This window comes from Macaca fascicularis, chromosome 2, assembly GCF_037993035.2.
Source record: "Macaca fascicularis isolate 582-1 chromosome 2, T2T-MFA8v1.1".
Taxonomy (NCBI): Eukaryota; Metazoa; Chordata; class Mammalia; order Primates; family Cercopithecidae; genus Macaca; species Macaca fascicularis.
Window position 1 is genome coordinate 39,315,518 of NC_088376.1, and position 20,317 is coordinate 39,335,834.

Consider the following 20,317-nt stretch of genomic DNA (forward strand, 5'->3'; position numbering starts at 1 on the left):
CGTGAGACTTATTTACTACCATGAGAATCGTGTAAGAAAAACTGCCCTTATGATTCAATTATCTCCACCTGGTCCCATCCTTGACACGTGGGGATTATTACAATTCAAGATGAGATGTGGGTGGGGATAGGGCCAAACCATATCAGTCTGTAACTCATCTATAAAAGACTCCCTTGGCTGCAGACAGTGCTTCATGCCTGTAATCTCAGCACTTTCGGAAGCTGAGGAGGGTGGATCACTTGAGGTCAGGAGTTCAAGTCCAGCCTGGCCAACATGGCGAAACCCCATCTCTACTAAAAATATAAAGATTAGCCAGACGTGGTGGCACATGCCTGTAATCCCAGCTACTCGGGAGGCTGAGATGGGAGAATCGCTTGAACCCAGGAGGCAGAGGTTGCAGTGAGCTGAGATTGCACCACGGCACTCCAGCAAGACTCCATACCCCTAAAAAGACTCCCTCTACTTTATTATTTCTAAAGTCTCTTTCAATTTAGTATTTCACAAGTCTATTACTAAATTTTACCAATTAAAGTGTGTGACAGTAAAACAAAGAGAAATTCAGAGTAGAGCATAATTGGAATACCATCACACTATAAGAATATGGCTTAATTAAGCATTCATCCTGGGGGAACACAAGTATAAAAAGATAAGAGGAGAGATTTTCACAAAGAAAATTTCTTGTGAAACACAGGAGACCATAAAAGTCAATATAAACACCATGAATCATAAGAATCAACCTTTCAATACTATTTGCAGTTTCTTTTGTAGCTGTCAAGAATGCAATACAGGGCCAGGTGTGGTGGCTCACGCCTATAATTCCAGCACTTTGGAAGGCCGAGGCAGGTGGACCACTTGAGGTTAGGAGTTCGAGACCAGCCAGACCAACATGGTGAAACCCTGTCTCTACCAAAAATACAAAAATTAGCCAGGCATAGTGGTACACACTTGTAGTCCCAGCTACTTGGAGGCTAAAGTATGAGAACTGCTTGAATCTGGGAGACAGAGGTTGCAGTGAGCTGAGATCATGCCACTGCACTCCAGCCTGAGTGACAGAGCAAGACTCTGTCTCCAAAAAAAAAAAGGAAAAAAAAAAAAAAAAGAAATGCAATACAGGATAACTGACAAATACATTCTAATACTGTTGTAAGACTTTAGAAAATGGTAGCAAACACAGGAATACAGTAAGACCATCTGAAAATTGTGCAGTAATAAACATTACAAATTACTTCTTTAAATAAACGACAAACAGCCTGAAACTAAGTATTCATGCCTTTTAATAAATTGAAAAGTCCTTGAGCTTTCAGAGATAAAAAACATTTTCCTTTAATTAATAATCAAAGTCAGTTAGCGAAGATCATCATATTCCCTAAACTTTTCAGTAGTTATCTCATACTTATCAATTTCTGAAACTATTGTTGCTTTTTTGTTTTTTTTTTTTAAGAGACTAGGTCTTGCACAGGCTGGAGTGCAAATGGTGCAATCATAGCTTACTGCACAGCCTGTGCAACTCCTGGGCTCAAGGGATCCTCCCACCTTAGCCTCCCAAGTAGCCACCATGCCTGGCTACTTTTTATTCCATTCCTCTAAAACCTAAGGGAGATAAGAGTATAAGTTGAGATGGTTTACTAGACATGTGATATTTATGGGGTAGTTAGTGTTTTACTAAAAAAATTCACATTTTGCACTTTATTCTGTAATATATCTACCCTGGCTTGTTAAGAAAATAATGCTTCAAATCATTAGTATGCAAAGTGTGATCCTTGGACCTGGAGCATAAGCACTATCTTGGAGACTGTTAGAAATGCAGAATCTCAGGCCCCGTTCTAGAGCTACTGAATCAGAACTGGCATTTTAACAAGATCCTCAGGTAATTTGTATACACATTTAAAACACTATTAAACCCATTCTTTACTCAAATTCAACTCTCTAGCTAGTTTTGTTTCTGACTTTATTTCTCTATTCATTGGTAACTCTCTTAAAAAATAGCAGCAACTCCTTCACCACTTTCTGCTATTTTGCCCTAACACCCTTCATTCCACTGACTGAGTTCTTACTTCTCCAATTTTAATTTTCATACAGGCTACCTGTTTGTGTCTCTCTTCCTTATTCCTACGAAGTTCCCCTCTTACTCTCAAACTTGAGCATTCATAGAATCGTTTCTCTTCTTCACTGACATTTTAGCACAAATCAAAAACACTTTTTAACAAATAAAATTGAGAGTCCTAGGTTTCCAGATGTTCTCTACTTCTTTTGCAACTCTATTTTGTTTGCTTATTTATTTTAATTTTTTCTGAGACAGAATCTGGCTCTGTGGCAAAGGGTGGAGTGCAGTGGTACAAAATCTCGGCTCACTGCATGCAATCTCTGCCTCCTGGGTTCAAGCGATTCTTGTGCCTCGGCCTCTTAATTAGCTGTGATTAGGTGTGTGCCACCACGCCCAGCTATTTCTTTTCTATTTTTAGTAGAGACGGACTTTTGCTATACTAGCCAGGCTGATCTTAAACTCCTGGCCTCAAGTGATCTGCCCACCTCGGCCTCCCAAAGTGCTGGGATTACAAGCCTGAGCCACTGCACGTGGCCTGCAACTCTATTTTCAACCATTTCTAAATGAAGAAGTTATTCAGGAGTTCTTCAGATTTAATTTACCATTTCCCCATGACATGGCAGTAGTAGGAAATACAGATTAAAAAACAAAAAACAAAACAAACAAAAAAAACCCCACACCATTTTGGTGGAAAAACCAAAGCTTACTTGCAAAAACAGATCCTGACATGTAAGTGTTAATTACAAACTTGTTTAAGCAATAACTGAATATAGCACATTAAAAACATTGCTATGAGGCTTGTACAAATATCAAAACATGAATTCATATTTTTCTTTCTCCTTACTAAGTAATTTTCAAACAAGATAAAACTAGTGTTATTGACAGTCTGACAATTTTCAAAAACTGTTTAATGTGATGTAACAGCTATAGGCATAAAAACAAAAGAGGGAACAATAAAAAAAAAGGTATGCAGGCTGGGCACGGTGGCTCATGACCATAATCCCAGCACTTTGAGAGATCAAGGCAGGTGGATGACCTGAAGTCAGGAATTCAAGACCAGCCTGGCCAACATGGTGAAAATCCGTCTCTACTAAAGAAACAAAAATTAGCTGGGCATGGTAGTGAGCACCTGTAGTCCCAGCTACTCAGGAGGCTGAGTGAGGTAGGACAATCCCTTGAACCTGGGAGGCAGAGGCTGCAGTGAGCCAAGATCGCACCCCTGTACCCCAGCCTGGGCGACAGAGTGAGACCCTGTCTCAAAAGAAAAAAAAAAAAAGTTATGCAGTATTGCAATACTGTAAAAGTTTAACAATTGCCAGTCTGTATTCAGTATTGATCCACACCTACATGTATATTCAGAAATTCTTTCCACAAAAGGTAAAGGACTGCTTCTATATCATGCAATTCATGAAGGCAACTTTGTAAGAAACAGACTTGTTTTTATTTGATTTAAAAAAAATTAAAATGAAATGACAATTTTATTTAACATGTAATATAATAAAAATAAATGAGTTATCTTAAAACATTTTTTACCTCACTTTCAAGAAAGAAAAGAACCAGCATCCTAATGAGGTTTCCATTCGGGCTGTTTCTTCCCCTCCTCTTTGCTAATGCTTCTTCTGCTTGTGGGTCATGTCTGCTAAATAGCCTGGAAATAAATAACAGGGCATTGCAAAGTTACATGAATATGAACTGTAGTGTTCCCTCACCACACAAATCATTTCAGTGTTTAACAGCAACAACAACAAAAAATGGGGTGGGGCGGGGGGGGGCGGTGTGGAGAGAAAAGTGTATCAGAGATCAGGCCAGGTGCAGTGGCTCATGCCTATAACCCCAGCACTTTGGGAGGCCAAGGCAGGTGGATCATGAGGTAAGGAGATCAAGATCACCCTGGCTAACACAGTGAAATCCCGTCTCTACTAAACATACAAAAAATTAGCTGGGCATGGTGGCGGGTGCCTGTAGTTCCAGCTACTCAGCAGGTTGAGGCAGGAGAATGGCATGAACCCGGGAGGCGGAGCTTGCAGAGAGCTGAGATTGCACCACTGCACTCCAGCCTGGGCGACAGAGACTCCGTCTCAAAAAAAAAAAAAAAAAAAAGAATATCAGAGATCAGATTATTCATCTATTTCAATACAAAAATGTAACTGATGTCATTATAGGTCGGAAAATGGTGGAATCTGAACAATGTCATATAGGTTAAACTAGACATAAAATGTAAAGGGAAACTTTTACTGATGAACAATGTTCAAATATGTGTGAAAATGACAAGCACTGCTATTATCCTGTATGACTGATACTAGAATATGTAATTTTAAACTGGGTTCTATTTTCTTTTTTTTTTTTGAGACGGTGTCTCGCTCTGTCACCCAGGCTGGAGTGCAGTGAGTGGCATGATCTTGGCTCACTGCAACCTTTGCCTCCCGGGTTCAAGCAATTCTCCTGCCTCAGCCTTCCAAGTAGCTGAAATTACAGGTGCCCACCACCATGCTGGGCTAACTTTTGTATTTTTAGTAGAGATGAGGTTTCACCACATTGGCCAGGCTGGTCTCAAACTCCTGACCTCAAATGATATGCCTGCCTTGGCCCTGAGTTCTATTTTCTTAAAACACTGATTTCACAGTCACATAATTACAACATATAACCAAATATTTCAGCAATAATTACAAAAATTCACACCTTATTATCTAGAAACATTACCCATGAACCCAACAGTTTTTAGTAAAATGACATTAATGATAAATTAATAAAAATATGTAGTAGCAAAACATATGAAATATGGCCCAAAAAAGTGAAATTTTTAATTTGTTTAGATTTATTCTAACAAAACTTAAAAACTGCTAAGTTGGCCGGGCACGGTAGCTCACGCCTGTAATCCTAGCACTTTGGGAGGCCGAGGCAGGCAGATCACGAGGTCAGGAGATCGAGACCATCCTGGCTCACACGGTGAAACCCTGTCTCTACTAAAAATACAAACAGTTAGCCGGGCGTGGGGGTGGGCACCTTAGTCCCAGCTACTAGGGAGGCTGAGGCAGAAGAATGGCGTGAACTCGGGAGGTGAAGTTTGCAGTGAGCCCCAATGGTGCCACTGCACTCCAGCCTGGGTGACAGAGTGAGACTCCATCTCAAAAAAAAAAAAATTGCTAAGGTACCTTATTTCTAGGCATTGCTCTAGGTAAAAGGGATATTAGGAGCAAACAACGACAAAATCCCTGTTCTCTTGGAGCTCTCACTTTAGTGAATAAACGGTAGACAAATATATACTGTTGCTGGTTATAAAGAAAAAAAAGGTATATGTATATAGCATGTACTAGTTTATATGTAAAAGTCAGAGTAGGCCTCTCAAATGAGAGGTAATATAACTGAATAAAACGAGAATAATTTCATGTGATATTATAAGAAACCAATCTCTAGCAGAAAACGATTACAGAGAAGCTGAGTTTTTCTGGGGGGTGAGTGAAGAGGAAGGCATATTAGTGGACTAGAGAACTTATCTTGAAGCTGTATCTATACAGCTATCATTTAAGAGAAGGTTCTGTTTAATGGGTGACTTTCAGAGGGATGGTAAACGGACAATAGGAATATCCCTGATAACTGAAATATACCAATCTATTTATTTATTATTTTTTGAGACAGAGTCTCGCTCTGTCACTCAGGCTGGAGTGCAGTGGCCCAATCTCTGCCTCCTAGATTCAAGCGATTCTTGTGCCTCTCAGCCTCCCAAGTTGCTGAGATTACAGGTGCCTGCCACCATACGTGGCTAATTTTTGTTCTTTCTAGTAGAGATGGGGTTTCACCATGTTGGCCAGGCTGGTCTTAAACTCCTGACCTCAAGTAATCCACCCGCCTCAGTCTCTCAAAGTGCCAGGATTACAGGCCTGAGCCACCGCGCTCGGCTTATTTTATGTTTTTTTGAGATGAAGTCTCACTCTGTCACCCTGGCTAGACGGCAATGGCATGATCTCTGCTCACTGCAACCTCCACCTCCTGAGCTCAACAGATTCTCCTGTCTCAGCCTCTGGAGTGTTTAGAATTACAGGCGTGTGCCACTATGCCAGGCTAATTTTTTGTATTTTTAGTAGAGATACGGTTTCACCATGTTGGTCAGGCTGATCTCGAACTCCTGACCTCAAGTCTTCCACCTGCCTTGGCCTCCCAAAGTGCTGGAGTTATGGGGATGAGCCCCATGTCCAGTTGTACCAATTTAAATAATTCCATTTAGTGCATATAAATGAGGCACTGAGGAATTTGCTTAAATTTTGAGTATTAAAATGTGGAATTTTTGATGATGTATTAAAATATGGATTTCAGACAGATCTTACTACTTTTTGGATGATTGGTTAATACTGTGAAAAGCTTATGACTAGACTACAAGACACTATATGTGTGTGGATGTGTACATTTAAGTATCTTTGAAAGCTGATCATGGAACTCCTGGGGATACTCCACAGCTTATTTAAGATTTTCTAAGTCACCATATTAAATGATGGAAGAATGATAAAAGAGATCATTAATCAAGTCATTAAACTGTAAGTTTCTCCAAGACAGGGACCTAAAATACACTTACGGAGTGAAGCTTTCATTTGCATAAGAATTGGCCTAATTTTCACAAAGAAACAAAAACTAATGGAGGCTCATCCTTCTGGATTTCTGTGGAAGATATTCTAACAAAAATTTTTTTGGTGTTCTGATATCAGCAAGATGGTGGAACAGAAGACTGCCCAGCATCACTCCCCCTACAAAAATACAACCAGAAACTATTCAAACACAAGAATACCACTTGAATATGCTAGAACTCTGAAGAGAAGTGGAGAAACCCTCTGGGCCCACAGAATCAAGAAACTATGATTAGTAAGAGAAATAGTCATTTCACACTGTGCCAACTGCCCCCTCCCTACAAGCCAGCAAAACTCAAAGAGAATTGCCCTCGACCCATGATTGCTAAGATAAGAGGGAATTAGAAGTGGAAAATTGCTCTCCTTGCTAGTCTGGGAATCTTCACAAGAAGATCACTCCAGTTCCATCCCACAGAAACCACTGGGAGTGCCAGGAGGCCAGAAAAACCTGGGGTTCACTGGGGAGAAAGAATAGGGTGCTGATCACAGTAACTGGTGCACAGATCTTGGTGGCCACTTGGCACATTGACCAGTGGGGACGCCACGTTGAAGGGAGTGGCCAGTACAAAAGCACTGCAAGGGGCATAATCCACAGGAAGGATCAAATCCCTAGATATATTTTCCACAAAGCCCAGGTGACTGTATAAAGTCTTTCCTTGGCCTGGAAACAACTTAAAGGCCAGGATTAAGTTGCAGTACCCACTTAAGTATTTCCCAGGTTGGGAAATAATGTAAGGCCAGCAATATAGTTCCAGTGCAGTGTTCCAGTACTAAGAGTCTTCACCAGACTGAGAAAGAACAGAAGTGCAGTGACTTGGTTCTGGAATACTGTTTAAATTCCAGCATTCACTATAAGTTCTTGCCAGACCAAGAAAAAAACAAGAGGCCATGGTTCAAGTTCTGAAACTAAGAAGTAAAGATCTAGTACTACCAAAGCAAACCTGCAAAAAGTGGAAGCAGTAGTTATCTCTTCAAATACACAAGAATCAACTTAGGTCAGGGAAATATTACACTACCAAACAAAACCAGTAGAGCTCCAGCAACAGATCCGGAAAAACTGAAAATCTATGAAATGTCTGACAGGCAATTCAGGGTAATCCTCTTAAAGAATTTTAAGGATTTACACACACACACACAAATCCAAATAGAAAACGAAATCAAATTTGAAAAACAAAATGAGAAATACGAATAGAAACAATTTTTAAAAATCAAATATAAATCCTAGAAATAAAGAATGTAACTGAAGTGAAAAACTCACTAGAAAGCTTCAACAGCAAACTTAACCAAACAGAGGAAAGAACTAGTGAGCCTGAAGGCAGAACATATGAAATTACCTAGTCAGAAGAGCAAAAAGAAAAATTTTAAAAAGTCTATGAGAATTATGGGACACGTTCAAGCAAACTAACTTCTGCAAAATTAGCATTCCCAAAGAAGATGAGAGAGAAAAAGGGCCTAGAAAGCATATTAAAAGAGTAAGGCTGAAAATTCTCCAAATCTGGAGAAAGACAACAGCATCCAGGAACAGAAAGCTCAGATGTCATCAAACAAATTCAACCCAAAGAGGAATTTCCCAAGTCACATCATAATCAAATTAGCAAAAATCAAAGACAAAGAAGAAATATCCAAAGCATCAAAAGAAAAGAATCGTATCATATTCAATGGAGCTCCTATATGGCTTTCAATAGATTTATCGGCAGAAACCTTGAAGGCCAGGATAGACTGGGATGCTATATTCAAAGTTCTGAAGAAAGAAAATCGCTATCCAAGAACACTGTACCTAACAATATCCTTCAAACATGAAAGACAGATAAAGACTTTCTCAGACAAACAGAAGCTGAGGGAATTCATCAACACCAGATCTGCCTTATAAAAAATGCCAAAAGAAGTTCTTCAGTTTGAAAGACATGAATGCTAATGTGTTGGTAGAAGAGCTCAGGCAGGACTGGCTTATCTGTCATAATATAAAAGAGTCTTGGAAAATGTTTGGGGTCCAGGGTCTAAAACCCCTTGTGGCCTCTGGAACACCAAACTCTGTGCCAAAGTGGGGAAGGCTGCCCTGCCGTACCACAAATATAAGCCCAGGGCATAATACCCCTCGTGGCTTGGATGGAATCCAGGGCTCGGGGCATAAAACCCCTCATGGCCTCTGGAATGTGCGCAGACTTGTCAGTTGCTCTCCCAGGCTCGTAAACATGTTCTCCATTATCTCGAGCAGCAAAGCATATTCTATATGCGTCAAAGAAAATGCCAAACTGTCACAGATACACTTGATGCACCACTACCTATCTATCCTCATGTCCTCACATCCTCACCTTTTTACCCCCACATCCAAACATCCTCGCTACCTGCTTCTTTGTTTGATCACCAATAAATAGTGTGGGATCCCAGAGCTCGGGGCCTTCACAACCTCCACACTAGCGTTGGCCCCCGGACCCACCTTATGCACTCACTCTTAACTTGTCTTTTCTCATTCCTTTGACTCCGCCGGACTTCGTAGCCCCCACGGCCTGGTGTTGGGTCTGATCACCCCAACACTAACGTATAACAAGAAAACTTCAAGGCATAAAATTCACTGGCAAAAGTAAGAAAACTGAAAAAAATTCAGAGTACTCTAATACTATAAATGTGGTAAGTAAATGACTTATATCTTAAGTATGAAGACTACAAGAAAAAACTATTAAAAATAACAACCGGGGCCAGGCATGGTGACTTATGCCTGTAATCTCCAAACTTTGGAAGGTGGAGATGGGAGAATCGCTTGAGCTTAGGAGACCAGCTTGGCAACATGGCAAAATCCTGTCTCTACAAAAACAAAAAACAAACAAACAAACAAACAAAAAAACCCCAAAACAAACAACTGCAACAATTGCTGAGATAAGCAAAATTTTTTAAATGTAAATTGAAACATCAAAAAGTCAAAACGTAAGAGGGGAGCTGTGTTAAAGTGTAAAGTTTATTTATGATATTTTGCAATCAAAGCTAAGTCATTATAAGTTTAAAATAACCTGTATTTTTTTCTGTATTTTTTTTTTTTTTGACAGTGAGTCTCGCTCTATCACCTAGGCTGGAGTGCAGCAGCACGATCTTGGCTCACTGCAACCTCTGCCTCCTAGGTTCAAGCGATTCTCCGGCCTCCCAAGTAGCTGGAATTACAGGCACCTGCCATCACACCTGGCTGATTTTTGTATTTTTAGCAGAGATAGGCTTTCACCATTTTGGCCAGGCTAGTCTTGAACTCCTGACCCCAAGAGATCTGCCTGCCTTGGCCTCCCAAAGTGCTGTGATTACAGGTGTAAGCCACCGTGCCCTACATAAAATAACCTGTTTTAACTACAAGATATTTTTATAAGTCTCAGTGTAATCACAAAGCAATATCTATAATAGATACAACAGAAATAAACAGCACAGAATCAAAACCTACTACTAGATACAGAAAAATCAATGGGATCTACAAAACAACCAGAAAACAGCAACAAAATGGCAATGGTAAACACATGCCCATCAATAATAATCCGGAAGGTAAATGGATTAAATTATCAAATTGAAAGACATATAAAGTGACTGAATGGATTAAAAAAAATGACACAACTATATTCTGCCATAAGAAACTCACTTCATCTGTAAAGACACACACAGACTGAAAGTGAAGGTATGGAAAAAGATAATCCATGCACTTAGAAACCAAAAATGTAACAGGAGTGGCTATATTTGTTATCAAATAAAATAGACTTCAAGTCAAGAATGATTAAAAAAAGACAAAGAAGGCCAGAGGGGTGGCACATGCCTGTAATCCCAGCACTTTGGGAGGCCGAGGCGGGCGGGTTACAAGGTCAAGAGATGGAGACCATCCTGGCCAACATGGTGAAACCCCGTCTCTACTAAAAATATAAAAATTAGCCAGGTGTAGTGGCACATGCCTGTAGTCCCAGCTACTCGGGAGGCTGAGGCAGGAGAACTGCTTGAACCCAGGAGGTGGAGGTTGCAGTAAGACAAGATGGCGCCACTGCACTCCGGCCTGGCGACAGAGCAAGACTCTGTCTCAAAAAAAAAAAAAAAAAAAAAGAAAAGAAAAGAAAAGAAAAAAGACAAAGAATACCATTTTACAATGGTAAAGGGTCAATATGACAAGAGGATGTAACAATTGTAAATATCTGTACACTCAATATTGAACCTCCCAAATACATTTTAAAAATTAAGACATAAGGAGAGAGAGAAACTGCAATACAATAGTAGTAGTAGGGGACTTCAACATGCAACTTTCAGCAATGGGAAGATTATCCAGACAGAAAATGAATCAATGATTCCAAAGAAACACTGGAGTTAAGCTACATTCTAGACCAAATGGACCTAATAGACATTTACAGAACATTCCATCTAACAGTTGCAGAATACTCATTTTTCTAGTAACAAATGAAACATTCTCCAGGACAGGCTACAAGGTCACAGAAGAAGTCAACAGATTTTAAAATACTGAATGCATATTGAGTATCTCTTTTAACCATAATGGAATAAAACTAAAAATCAATTACAGAAGGAATGGAAATTGTTCTAGTTCATGTAAATTAGACAACACGCTCCTGAACAACAAATGGGTTAAAGAAGAAATTTCAGAATTTCGTGAGAGAGAAGAAAATAGAAACACAACATACTAAAACCTATCAAGTACAGCCAAAGCAGTTCTAAAGGAGTTTATACCAATAAGTATCTATATCAAAAAACTAGCAAAACTTCAAACAGACGACAATAATGAAACACAGCAAGGAACTAGAAGACTCACAAAAACAAACAAAAAAACAAAATTAGCAGAAGGAAAGAAATTATAATAAAGATCAGAGAATAAATGTAATTAAGACTAAATACAAAAGACAAATGGAACCACAAATGAACAAACCTTTATCTAAACTAAAAAAAAAAGAAAGAAAGAAAGAAAGAAAGAAAGAATACCCAAATAAATAAAATCAGAGACAGAAAAAGAGACATTACAATGGTTATAAGAGAAATACAAAGGATCGGTAAAAACTATTATAAACGTCTGTATACCAACAAAATGTAAAACCTAAAAGAAATGAATAAATTCTTGGACACATGCAACCTATCACAAATTAACCATAAAGAAACAGAAAACCTGCTGGGCATGGTGGCTCACACCTTTAATCCCGGCACTCTGGGAGGCCAAGGCAGGTGAATCACCTGAGGTCAGGAGTTCGAGACCAGCCTGGCCAACATGGTGAAACCCCGTATCTACTAAAAATACAAATATTAGCTGGGCATGGTGGCAGGCACCTGTAATCCCAGCTACTCGGGAGGCTGAGGCAGGAGAATCATTTGAACCCAGGAGGCGGAGGTTGCAGTGAGCCGAGACCGTGCCATTGCACTCCAGCCTGGACAACAAGAGCAAAACTCCGTCTCAAAAAAAAAAAAAAAAAAGAAATAGAAAACCTGTTGAACAGACCAATAATGATATTGAAGCAGTAATAAAAATTAATGATATTGAAGCACTAATAAAAAGTCTCCAAACAAACAAAAAAAGCCCAGTACCTGATGGCTTCACTGCAGAATTCTACCAAGCATTTAAAGAAGAACACCAATTCTACTCAAAGTATTTCAGAAAATTGAAGACAAGGGAATACCTCCAAGCTCATTGTATAAGGTCAGCATCACCCTGATGCCAAAACCAGACAAAGACAAAATAACAACAACAACAAAAACTATTAGACAATATCCCCAGTAAACATGCATGTAAAAATTCTCAACAATAACTAGCAAACCAAATTTAACAGCATATTAAAAAGATAATGTACCATAATCAAGCAGGATTTATATCAGGGACACAAAGATAGCTTAACCATATGCATTATCAATAAATGTGATACATCACATCAACAGAATGAAAGACAAAACTTATGACCCTCTCAATAGAGAAAAAGCATTTGAAAGAAATCAACATCCCTTCATGATAAAAACTCTCAATAAACTAGCAAAGGAAACACATCTCAAAATAATAAAGTCCATATAAGACAAACCCACAGTTACAATCACATTAAATGGGGAAAAGTTGAAAGTCTTTCCTATAAGAACTCAAGACCGGCCGGGTGCGGTGGCTCAAGCCTGTAATCCCAGCACTTTGGGAGGCTGAGACGGGCGGATCATGAGGTCGGGAGATCGAGACCATCCTGGTTAACACGGTGAAACCCCGTCTCTACTAAAAAAATACAAAAAACTAGCCGGGCGAGGTGGCGGGCGCCTGTAGTCCCAGCTACTCGGGAGGCTGAGGCAGGAGAATGGCGTGAACCCGGGAGGCGGAGCTTGCAGTGAGCTGAGATCCGGCCACTGCACTCCAGCCTGGGTGACAGAGCGAGACTCCGTCTCAAAAAAAAAAAAAAAAAAAAAAAAGAACTCAAGACCAGGACGTCAACTTTCACCACTTTTATACAACATAGTACTAAAAGTCCTAGTCAGAGCAATTAGGCAAGAGAATGAAATAAAAGACATCCAAATTGGAAAGAAAGAAGTCAAGTTATCTTTGTTTGTAGATGGCATAATCTTATATTTACAGAAACAGACTCCGCACAAAAAATTGTTAGAACTAATAAATTATGAAAAGTAGAATACAAAATCGACATAAAAATCCGTAGCATTCTTATACAGCAAAAGTGAACAATCTGAAAAAGAAGTCAAGAAGTCAATCTCATTTCCAACAGCTACCAAAAAAAAAAAAAAAAAAACCCAGCTGGGAATAAATTTAACCAAAGTAAAAGATCTCTACAAACAAAACTATAAAACACAGATGAAAGAAACTGAAGAGGATATTTAAAACAAAAACAACAACAACAACAAAAAAGACATCTCATGCTCTTGGATTGGAAGAATTAAGACTGTTTAAAATGTCCATACTACTCAAATTGATATACAGATTCTATGCAATCCCTGTATCAAAGACATTTTTTATAGAAATTGAAAAAAAAACCCTAAAATTCATATGGCCCCACAAATTACCCACAATAAGCAAAGCAATCTTGAGCAAAAGCTGGAGGCTTTACACCACCTGACTTTAGAATATAATACAAAGTCTTATTACCCCAAATGGCATAATCCTGGCATAAAAACAGACACATATACCAATGCAACAAAACAGATAACCCAGAAATAAGTGCACACAGTTACAACTAACTGATTTTCGGCAAAGGCACCAAGAACATATCGTGGGGAAAGGACAGCTGCTTCTTCAATAAATAGTAGTGAATTGCCGGGTGTGGTGACACGTACCTGTAATCCCAGCTACTCGGGAGGCTGAGGCAGAAGAATTGCTTGAACCCAGGAGGTGGAGGTTGCAGTGAGCTGAAATTGCGCCACTGCACTCCATACTGGGCGACAGAGTGAGACTCTGTCTTGGAAAAAAAAAAAAAAAAAGAGAAAGAAAACACTGGGGATTCTTAAGAATATTAGTCTGGGTAGAGTTTTGGGGCAAGACCTCAATAGCATGTGCAACAAAAGGAAAAACAGAAAAATGAGATTATATCAAGCAAAAAAGTTTCTATACAGCAAAGGGATCAATAAAGAGACAACCTGTAGAATAGGTGAAAATATTGGCCAACTATTCATCTGACAAGGGATATAAGGAACTCAAACAACTCCTTAGTAAAAACGAAAACAATCCAATTTACAAATGGGCAAATGATCTGAATAGACATTTCTCAAAGGAAGACATACCAGTGGCCAACTGGTATACAAAAAAGTGCTCTCATCATTTATTACAAAGAAAATGCAAATACAAAATCACAATGAGATATCATCTTACCTCACTTTCAACAGTTATTATCAAAAAGACAAAAGAATTAACATGCTGGCCAGGATGCAGAGAAAGGGGAATGCTAGTACACTGTTCGTAGGAAGGTAAACTAGTATAGCAACTGTGGAAAACAGTATGGAGGTTCCTCAAAAAACTAAAAACATCTACCATATGATCAAGCAACTCCACTGCTAAGTATATATCTACAAGAAAAAAAAAATCAGCATATCAAAGAGATATCTGCACTGCCATGTTCAGTACAGTACTATTGATAGTAGTGAGACATGGAATCAACCGAAGTGTCCATCAACGTTTGAATGGATAAACAAATGTGGTATTTATACACAATGGAATATTATTTAGCCATAAAAAGGAAATCCTGTCATTTGCAGTGACACAGATGGAACTAGATGACCTTATGTTAAGTGAATTAAGCCAAGCACAGAAGGACAAATATCTCATGTTCTCACTTATATGTGGGAGTTTAAAAAAGGTTGATCTCCTGGAGGCACAGTACAATGATTGCTACCAGAGGGCGGAATAAAGAGAGGTTAACGGGTCCAAAAATACAGTTAGAAGAAATAAGTTTTAGTGTTTGATAGCACAGTAGGGTGACTATAGTTAACAATAATTTATGGAATATTTCAAAATAGCTATTAATAGAAGATTTGGAAAGTTCCCAGCACAAAGAAATAATACATATTTGAGGTGATGGATATCCTACTTACCTAATTTGACCATTACACATTAGATGCATGTATCAAAATATCACATGTACTCTATAAATGTCTATCAATTTTTAAAGTATAAAAAATTTAGCCAATATTTCAAACATAGAAAAATATAATACAGATATAAAATAAGTACATTCTAATTAAGACCTTTTCTAACTCAAGAGTTACCAGTTTATGGCTTCTACTATACAGAGAACCCATCTCAAGTTTATTTTCTCTCTGAAACTACAGAAACAACAAATTATTTCTAAAAACACAAAGTTCTTTGACAAGTTAAGTGGAGAATAGACTAATTAGAATATAATAATCCTGAAAAAAGAAAGGCTACAGTACCTCCTTGATATCGGTGACAGACAACATCCAAAGATAAATATAAAATCAGCATTATTCTACTAGCCAGAGGTGTCAGAGTCACTAGGAAATTCAATATTATTTTAAGTCATGCCTGAAAACCTTGACTTTCTTCCTCTTCATTTTCATTGCCAGCATGCACAGTAAGTAGCTGGTTTCTTTCTTAACAGAGATTTCTTACACTCAAATAACTTTTCTCACTTTGAAAGGTACAAGTGAGTAGAGAACAATTTTTATTGTAGCACTGAATGCAGATACTGGATAGAGGCCAGGCCTGCTCATAATCAAAGTTAGTCACTGATGCACAGCAGTTGCCTAGTCCATGATTTATATTTGTATTTCAGCATAATACGAAGTTAGCATATATAATAAACTTTTGTAATCACCTGTGAATATTATTCAAAGCTAGTAATTTAAATCCATAAACAAAAAAACAAAACACAAAGCGAAGCAAAAGATATACACATATAACCAACAATATGTTTATAGTTTAAAAATGAATTAATCAGCTAGGTGCAGTGGCTCATGCCTGTAATCCCAACACTTTGGGAGGCTGAGGTGGGAGGATCACTTGAGGCCAGGAGTTCAAGATCAGCCTGGGCAAGATAGCAAGACCCCATCTCTCAAAAAAAAAAAAATATATATGTATACACACACACACACTTATATATAATATATTTTAAAATGTTTTACAGAATGAACTAATCTAATTATACAACATATACAGTAAATCACAATAAAAAATGTCCTTCCTAAGTGTTCACATGCATATACTCTCATTAGCTTTATGCTTTACCAAAAAATAAGGTTTAAAAAAAATTAACTGCAACTATATATATATAAAATTTTCAGAATTACTATGAATTACTGATTAAAATAATCCTCATCATGCCCAGGTGTGGTGGCTCACGTCTGTAATCCCAGTACTCTGAGAGGCTGAGGCAGGCGAATTACCTGAGGTCGGGCGTTCAACACCAGCCTGACCAACATGAAGAAACCCTGTCTCTAATAAAAATACAAAATTAGCTGGGCAGGATGGTGCATGACTGTAATCCCAGCTACTTGGGAGGCTGAGGCAGGACAATCACTTGAACCTGGGAGGCAGAAGTTGTGGTGAGTCAAGATTGTGCCACTGTACTGTAGCCTGGGCAACAAGAGCGAAACTCCATCTCAAAAAAATAAAAAAAAAATAAATAATCAATCATCATAATGGAGAAAATGAAAAAACATTAAAACTTGGGAGGCATTTTAAAGGTGATACTGCTTCACATTTAGATTACAAATGTTGAGAAAGTAAGATCAAATCTCAGAATTTTAAAGAAAAAACTAGTGATGAATTATCAATTATGTTAGCTTTTATAAGTTTCATGCACTCCTCCAATCTCCACTCACATCTAGCTGAGAATCATCCTCTCAGATTTCAGAAAAAAGGAGTATGTCACAAGGTACAGCATCCTCAAGGGTGTGATTCATAATGTATACATAGGCTATGAGGCTGTTATAGCCCTCAGAGTATGAGATGGACATTTTCAGCACTGTGTTCAGTCACTATTACTCTCTCCTACAAACTCTAAAACAACAACAAAACAACATAGAAAAGTAGAATCTGTTTTCAAAGATAATCAGCTCACTTTTTGTGAAGGAACTCTCCAGCTGCCACAGCAACAGGGCGATGTGCCGAGTACACCAAGTGGTAAACATTTTCACAGTCTTCATTGGAAAGAGCTTCTTCACTTCCACTGAAAAATACAGAAAGTAACATCTGATCTAAAGCAAATGTTTATTTTCAGTTTTACTTTTATTTAAACTTTGTAAAGTTCACTATAAAATTCAAGGCTTAATAATTTTTGTTTCATCTTTTATCTTACTTTGAAAGTTATGTTTCTCCTTTTAGTATAAAAGACAATAACATAAAATTCAGAAAATAAAGATTCAACAAGAAGAAAATAAAATGCCAACAATTATTCTACTTTTTATTTATTTATTTATTTTTTTTGAGACAGGGTCTTGCTGTGTCACCCAGGCTGGAGTGCAACATCATGATCTTGGTTCACCACAACTTCTGCCTCCCGGGTTCAAGTGATTCTCCTGCATCAGCCACCCGAGCAGCTGAGATTATAGGCACCCAACACCACGCTCAGCTAATTTTTTGTATTTTTAGTAGAAACGAGGTTTCGTCATGTTGGCCAGACTGTTCTCTAACTCCTGACTTCAGGTAATCCACCTGCTTCATCCTCCCAAAGTGCTGGGGTTATAGGCATGAGCCACTGCGTCTGGCCTTCTTCTACAGCTTAAAATCTTAGAGCCAGGCGCGGTGGCTCATGCCTATAATCCCAGCACTTTGGGTGGCGAAGGAGGGTGGATTACCTGAGGTCAGGAGTTAGAGACCAGCCTGGCCAACAAAGCAAAATCCCATCTCTACTGAAAATACAAAAATTAGCCAGGCGTGTTGATGTGTACCTGTAGCCTCAGCTACTTGGGAGGCAGAGGCAGGAGAATCGCTTGAACCTGGGAGGCAGAAGTTGCAGTGAGTCAAGATTGTGCCACTGCACTCTAGCCTGGGCGACAGAGCCAGCCAGACTCAGTCTCCAAAAAAAAAAAAAAAAAAAATTTGGGTAGAATAAAAACATACTTCCAAGTAACCTGCAATTACACTGGAAACCACAAAGGTAATTAAAGGTTTCACAGACATTTATTTATTATTGTCTATTAAAATACTACATGTCTAAATTTTTAGGACATACATGAGTACTTAAAGGTGTATTTATTACTTTAGATATAGTTATTAGAAAACAAAAAACAAATGAGCTAAAAGAACCTGGTTCTTTACAAACAGTAAGATGGACAAACCTGACATGACTTATGAAGAAAAAGAGAATACGAATAAAATAGAGGATGAAAAGAATTAAGAAAGAATGAGTCTTGGAGAGTAATAAGAAGATCATGAACTATAAAATTATAAAACTGTGATAAAACATTTTTAAAAGTTTGCAAAAATGTCAACAGTAACACAAAAGAAATAACATTTAATTAATTATTTATTATTATCTTTTTTTGAGACAGTTTCTTTCGCAGAGGCTGAAGTGCAGTGGCCCTATCTCGGCTCACAGCAACCTCCGTCTCCTGGGTTCAAGTGATTCTCCTGCCTCAGCCTCCTGAGTAGCTGGGACTACAGGTGCCTGCCACCACACCCGACTAATTTTCTGTATTTTTAGTAGAGATGGGGTTTCACCATGTTGGCCAGGCTGCTCTCGAACTCCTGACCTCAAGTTATCAGCCCGGCTCAACCTCTTACAGTGTTTGGATTACAAGCATGAGGTACTGCGCTCAGCCAATAGAATTTAATTTAGATGGTTAATCACGGAAGAAATAGAAATGATAACAGACCTCTTGCACAAAAGAAATTAAAAACTGGCTGGGCAGGGTGGCTCACGCCTGTTAATCCCAGCACTTTGGGAGGCCGAGGAGGTGGATCACTTGAGGTCAGGAGTTCAAGATGGGCCTGGCCAACATAGTGAAGTCCCATCTCTACTAAAAATACAAAAATAAGGCGTGATGCCACGTGCCTGTAACCTCAGCTACCGGGAGGCTGTGGCATAAGAATCACCTGAATCTGGGAGGCAGAGGTTGCAGTGAGCCGAGATTGCGCCAGTGCACTCTAGCCTGGGTGACTTAGTGAGACTCTGTATCCAAGAAAAAAAAGAAAGAAATTGACTGTCACAGTTTTAATAAGATAATTCTCTTATAGTTTCAAGAAATAATTAATCTCTGTCTTAGGACACTTCTTTCGGAAGAGAAAAAAAAAAAAAAAGGCAAGAAACTATTGAAAGTATCTTACAGCCCGGCTCAGTGACTCACGCCTGAAATCCCAGCACTTTGGGAGGCTGAGGTGGGTAGATCACTTCAGGTCAGGAGTTCAACATCAACCTGGCCAACATGGCAAAACTCCATCTCTATTAAAATAAAAAAAGTAGCTGAGCGTGATGGTGCGTGCCTATAATCCCAGCTACTCGGGAGGGTGAGATATGAGAATTTCTTAAACCTGAGAGGTGAAGGTTGCAGTGAACTGAGATCATACCACTGCACTCCAGTCTGGGTGACAGAGTAAGGCACTGTCTCCAAAAAAAAAAAAAGGTATTTTACAAAGGGAATACAAGACTACAACCTTGATTTTGAAGTTGGAAAAGGACAAGAAAAAAATGTCAAATTTACTCATCAACACGAACGTAAAATCCTAAGATATTAAATATAATACTGCATTTAAATAAAACAAAATATATCATGTTAAAAAAATTTATTCTAGCAATGCAATAGTGTTTACCATTAGACAAGTCTATTAATTTAACTTAGGCACGTAAATGAAACAAAAACCCCAGAAAACTCAGAATGCAAAGGAGCTTCTATCATATTAAAATCTATGACAGAAACAAATAATTTTAAATGATTTCCTAGGACAAGAACGGGAATAGCTATCAGTGACACTGTTACAGTGCTGAAGGTGCTGTCTATGCAATCAGACAAGAGAATGAAATAAAAGTTACAAGGTTAGAAAAGGGAGAGACAGGTCAGGCATGGTGGCTCATATCTGTAATCCCAGCACTTTAGGAGGTCCAGGTGGGTGGATCACTTGAGGTCAGGGATTCGAGACCAGCCTGGCCAACATGGTGAAACTCCGTCTCTACTAAAAATATAAAAATTAGCTGGGCTTGGTGGCATGTGCCTGTAATCCCGGCTACTTGGGAGGCTGAGGCAGGACAATCGCTTGAACCAAGAGGTGGAGGTT

The 20,317-nt window shown here is 38.7% G+C and overlaps 1 protein-coding gene across 14 annotated transcripts in view; it reads right to left on the bottom strand.

The window, feature by feature from the left end:
• The window catches only part of STAG1 (STAG1 cohesin complex component), a 402,189-nt gene that overhangs the window by 114,353 nt on the left and 267,519 nt on the right, over positions 1–20,317 (bottom strand). For all 14 annotated transcript variants that reach the window (XM_074031098.1, XM_074031099.1, XM_074031097.1 and 11 more), the window contains 2 exons: positions 17,166–17,273; positions 3,578–3,692 (listed from right to left, as the gene is read on the bottom strand). In XM_074031098.1, coding sequence (XP_073887199.1) covers positions 3,578–3,692; positions 17,166–17,273 — 223 coding nt within the window. The remainder of the gene's footprint in view (positions 1–3,577; positions 3,693–17,165; positions 17,274–20,317) is intronic.